We start from the raw sequence: 5,858 nt of genomic DNA on the forward strand, positions 1-5,858 counted from the left end.
GTTTGTCATCCTTCTTCTTTATGTCGATGATATGTTAGTAGTTGGCTCAAACAAAAGAATAGTTAATGAGTTGAAACAAAAATTGGCAAGCAAGTTTGCAATGAAAGACTTAGGGGCAGCTAAAAAGATTCTTGGCATGACAATCACAAGGGATAGGAAAAAGAGGGAAATCACTTTGTCTCAAAAACAATACATTGACAAAGTTGTTGAAAGATTTGGCATGGCTGAATCAAAAGTAACTCCTATTCCTCTTGCTGGTCATTTTTGATTAAGTTCTGAATTATGTCCTCAAACACAGGAAGAAAAAGAATTTATGGAGAAAATTCCATACAAATCAGCCATTGGTAGTATTATGTATGCTATGGTTTCTACTCACCCCGACATTGCTCATGCGGTGGGAGTTGTGAGCAGGTTCATGAGCAATCCCGGCAAAGCTCATTGGGAAGCCGTCAAATGGATGCTAAGGTATCTAAAAGGTACTTTAGCTTATGTTTTATGTTTTGGCGGAAACAAAGTTCAACTACAAGGTTACACTGATTCTGATCTTGCCAGAGACTTGGACAAACGAAGGTCTACCACTGGTTACACCTTCACATTTGCTGGAGCTGCGATCAGTTGGGCTTCACGGTTCCAACATTGCATTGCTCTTTCTTCAGCTGAAGCTGAATACTTAGCTCTTTCCGAAGGTGCAAGGGAAATGATTTGGCTTCAGCGGTTACTTGGTGAATTGAAAGTTCATCAAAATGAATATAATCTGTTTTGTGACAGCCGTAGTGCGATCTTCATGGCACATAATCAGTCATCACAACGTCGCTCCAAGCATGTTGATGCACATGCTCACTTTGTTCGTCATGCAGTCAAAGAGGGCAAGCTGAGTGTTGTCAAGATTGACACCAAGATAAATCCGGCTGATATATTCATGAAGGTTGTTGCTAAAGAGAAGTTCGAATGTGCTAGAACTTCTCTTGGGGTTGTGAAAAAAAGATAGATCCTTCTTTGAGCAGGGTATTGGGTGATCAGTTGCAGCATTGGTTGTCCTTCAGGTGGGAGTTTGTTGATATTGTGAAGGCCAACGGTCAAGTCTTCTTTTCCCTCCAATAATCGAGTCTCTTGGTTTCCAAAGACTCTTCATTTGTAATATTATTGGAGCCCTTTTATATGCTGCTCCTGCTCATTTGTAACTTAACTTTTTCTTATTAATTCAATACTCTGCAGTCTGGACGTAGCCACTAATTGTGGTGAACCAGGATAAATCCAGTGTTGTGTATTTCTTCTTATTGCAACATTTTCATTCTCTGTTTAATCCTTTCACTTTGTTGTTCAAAATGGTGCTTCATATGTAGTAGAATGTAAGTTATGTCAAGCCAGTGAATGTCTGGTTGTTGCATATGAATGTTTGGGTGTTACATAAACTTAAAATTAGGAGAAGATCATCAAAAAATTATTTTCATTTATGTGTTTTTTTATTGTAATAAGAAAAATAAACAATACAAAGTTTATTCAATTTGACGGTGTTTTAATCAGCATCTGTGAAGCCAAGAAATTATTGTTACTTTCACAAAGCGTGTTAAGCGGACTTCAAAATATTCGAGTTATTTTTGGAAAACACCCGTACCGCGGGCTTTCCCTTTCGTCCGTCGTCGTGGGGACAGAGAAAGCGAAAGATTGGATTATCAAGTCTCCCGTATAGGCGCTACAGATTTCATTCCCATTCCCCTTTCTCCCGGCGTGAATGAGTTTTTATTTGGACCGGTGAGAAGAGAAGCCAAGGAGAATAAGTGCCGAATCGAATACGCGACCTCCTTTACCCTTCTAATGGCTGAGAAACTGATTTCGGAAGAATGGTCGGAAGAGGTCAGATTGTTTCTGGAGGCCACGCCGGAGAGCGTTCCAGATGATAGCGGCAGCGACGTGAGTCTGTCAAAGAGTCTGATGAATACCAAGCCAAAGGCCTATTTCCTCAGATGGTGTCGCTGGGTCCTTACAACCACTCCTCTTTCAAAGACAAATCCGTGGGGCCATTGCACAAACGCCTCACTCATCTCTCTCAGATGGAAGTTTACAAGCTCAGATCGTCAAGGGAGGCAGCTGGGATCGATCCTCTGCTTTACAAAACTATGTTCGCAAGAGTGAGCCAATCCGATATGATATCGGAGTTCGAGCAGTTTTACGACTGAAAGATAGATGAGGAGGACGTTTCCAACTTTGCGTGGATGATGATGGTCGACGCCCTCTTTCTCTCCTACTTTCTCAAATCTGGTTTCGACGATGTTCATTTTGCGGAGTCAAGTGTACGCAGGGGAGCCTCCAAAGACGTTGTCGTTCCTGCAAGGACAAGCATCAGGTGTGATATTGTGAAGCTGGAAAATCAGATCCCTCTTCCTCTTCTCAAAATATTGGAGGAGTTTGCTCATGATCAGGAGACGAACAGACTTGATTTTCTCCTCCCCTCACTAACAAGCCGTCTGTCTTCCTTCCAGATAGATGATATAGAGAAGCGAGAGTTGAATGAAAAGCATCTGCTGGGGTGCATCCACAAACATGTCTCTTCCTTCCTCCAACTCCAAGTGAGCGACGACGAAGAAGGGTCACGGACATGGCGTCAGTGGATCACATATGTGATGGGAAATGTCGTTGCGGGAGTGTTCAGCTGTTGCTACCTTCATCCAGCCAGACGTGGTCGACAAGATTTTCTGGAGAAATACAGTGCCAAGGAGCTGAAAAAAGGCCGGGATCAAGTTTTAATCGTTTTGCGATGACCAAGGTAAGATCAGATTTTCCAAGAACTCCGACACGCTTTACCTTCCCCATATAACAATATTCGATACGTACTGAAGTGCTGTCGAGGAATTTGCTGGCGTTGGAGTTCGACAAGTCGGACCGAGACAAACACGTGTCGAACTACGTGGAGCTAATGGATTGTCTCATCGACACGCGGGAAGAAGTGGCATTGCTGCGAGAAAGCCACGTCATTGAGCGACAGAGCATGATGATCACGGACGAGTACGTGGCGAAGATGTGGGACGGAATGTCTAAGCCTTTCGTTCTCGCAGGTTTTCTTGAGCTTCCCGGCGGCCTGAGAGCTAATATCAAGGAAGTGCTGATTAAGAATTACTACAAAAGCAAGATTAAGACACAGTTGTCGGAGCTTTATCGGCACTATCTGTCAAATCCACGGAAGGTGGTGGCTTTGTTGGTTGCATTTTCTGTGCTGTTGTTGACTGTACTGCAAACGTACTGCCGTGTTCATAATTGTGAAATTGAGCATCCAAAGACCAATGCTGGCAAACATTTCAGGCCCTTTGGCTAGCATTAATCTCACAGCCTATAACAGTAACGATAAATCACAGTAGAATATGTACGCTTAAACCCCATTAAAGATTTTTGAGTTTCTTGGCTTATACGCCATAAATTATTTGTTAGTTTCTAGGAATATACGTCATAAAAGAAAATCATGGCGTGGGAATATATCGTTCATAGCCAAAACTGTTGCGCGCAGGCAAGATAATTGTAAGCACTATAAAGATGAGAGCTCCCTGATAGAGCTAGAGTCCCGCCTTCTGTCAAAAATAGTATAGGATTCCAGTTTCAGCTGTGTTCTTTTTTGTGAATTATAATTTTAGTATATTAATTATTAATTGAAAAGGACTATCATTATATATATATATATAGTGGTTAAATCATAATATTTGAATAGGAAAAAAATAATAGAATAATTTATAGGGAGAAACAATAACAATCATTTTTAAATATTTCAACAGTAAATCAAATCTACATTTTTTTCTATTAGATATAAGAGTATAGGAAATACAAAGCAACCAAAGTACCACTACTAAAATCAACACGGAGACCAAGCCTCACTAAGGAAGAACAGAATCAGCTGAACAACATAACAAAAAGAGGAGAAGAAGGACTATCTAACTAAGAACATCATAGTTTAATATCTACAATTTGATTTTAAATTGATCCTAAAATAAAGTGGGAAAATCTAATTTTAATAGAATGTAAAATAATTTCTCTTAAAAACAAAAATACTTAATTAAATTATATTGATAGTTAACATTAGTTTCACTTTTTTTTTTCAAAGACATAATCATAATATATTTTTATATTAAAAATTAATAATATCTAACAATTATCTACAACATTTACGTGTATTATAGTTCCCAAAAGATTTGTAAAATGTCTTTAGTAGTGTGAGGTTTTAATTGTCTAAAAGACACATATGCAAGTTTAGTAGAACAAAAAGTGAAATGATATTTTATCAATTTTTAATATATCTTCATTCCACTTAAATATAAGACATATATAAGTTTGAAGTATACTTGTCCATAAAAAATTCATTTTAGTTTTTTTATTAGAATGGATAATTGACATCAATGAATATTGATATGATTTTAATTGATTCCTTACTATATTTGTATCTTAAAGAAGTTTCTTCAAAAATGGTGGAACAAAATAGAGATTGAAGAAAAAAATAAAAACTAAAAGCTTTGGTAGTTGAGAAGAGCTTTGGTTCAAAAAGATGATGCAAACATTTCAAGCCCTAATCAGTCATGCATCAATAAATGAAGCATAACAAATAGAATTATCATTGTAAAATTTTAAAACAAATATATCAAATATCAAATTCAATCATTTTTCCATTTCTTATATAAGTGTAACAATAAAAGAAAAATATTTTTAGTGGTTCGAAACACTAATTTTTTAGCAAATATATATAAATCTAACATTAGAATATTAAATATTAAATATGTTAATATTAGAACATTTTCTTTAAATCTTCTACAATAACATTTAAAATTTAAAAGATTTGATAAAATAATACATATTATTAAAATTATTAAATTTTAATAAATATCTCATTAATCATAATCTAAATATTTTAAGTCAACTCAAATTGTACAAATTAAAATTTATTTTCACTAATCATTACTTGAATAATTTTTCTAAAACATGATTATTCTCGTATCTAGAAGCCATTTAGTTTAAATAAATTGAATTCTTCCTACCGTCTCATTATATGAATGATGTGTAAGAAAAGCAAAAAAATTGCTGAAAGTATAATGCAATGAAAAACAACATTAGTTATGGCCTAAGTACACTATTATCCTTGTTGCATTTAAGCACCACAATTTGTGGTACCAACACATGGAAAAGATGTTGTCGTAGAACTTTTTGCCAAATGGGATAGGCTAATCTCCACACAAAATGCACTAATGATAGAACAAAGTCAAACTTTGTTTTTCCTAGATTCACAAAAATGTACTGTTTTTTTTTCAATTTTGTTGTTGTTTTGGACTACAAACTATGCAAATCATGAAGATCAAATGTTGAAATTTAAATCCATGATATTTTCTTTTTTTTCAAAATAGGTCTACTGTATAGTTTGTATGGAGGATAGTCGCATCCTTACCAAACATTTGTTTCAGGCTTACATATATTGTGCTTTTTCTACTAGGGTAAATTTTAAGAATCCCCACTCCAGAAAGCTTTAAAATATTGGCAAATATTTCATTATTTTGAAAACTCAAATTATTTTTATCAGCGAATCTTTCAATTTTTTAATTTTAAATATTATTTAGATTGGGGCTTATTTTGAAATCATAAATTTTGAGTAGAAAATATTAGCAAATCTCAATAATAATAGGAAGTTCGCTAATCATTATGGAAAATTACAAATTAAAATTGAACATGTTTTATCTCATGGAAATTATGAGGATAATTACATTGTACTTTAAATCAATAATGAAAATTGGTTATATATCCCTAAAGTAACTAATAATTAAGATAATTATTGGTGCATTAATTTTGATTTATTCGATAATATAATATTTAGATGAATCAAATCTAATCAT

General features: G+C 35.1%; 1 protein-coding gene across 1 annotated transcript; it reads left to right on the plus strand.

The window, feature by feature from the left end:
- The first annotated feature begins 2,213 nt into the window (after window positions 1–2,213).
- Window positions 2,214–3,310, plus strand: LOC149563894 (uncharacterized). The gene is made up of 2 exons (XM_089828265.1): window positions 2,214–2,727; window positions 2,838–3,310. Exons 1-2 carry the CDS (start codon window positions 2,214–2,216, stop codon window positions 3,308–3,310), a joined length of 987 nt encoding a protein of 328 aa, XP_089684391.1.
- The last annotated feature ends 2,548 nt before the right edge of the window (window positions 3,311–5,858 follow it).

This window comes from Cupressus sempervirens, chromosome 4, assembly GCF_028749045.1.
Source record: "Cupressus sempervirens isolate cs-2001-9-10 chromosome 4, ASM2874904v1, whole genome shotgun sequence".
Classification (NCBI taxonomy): domain Eukaryota; kingdom Viridiplantae; phylum Streptophyta; class Pinopsida; order Cupressales; family Cupressaceae; genus Cupressus; species Cupressus sempervirens.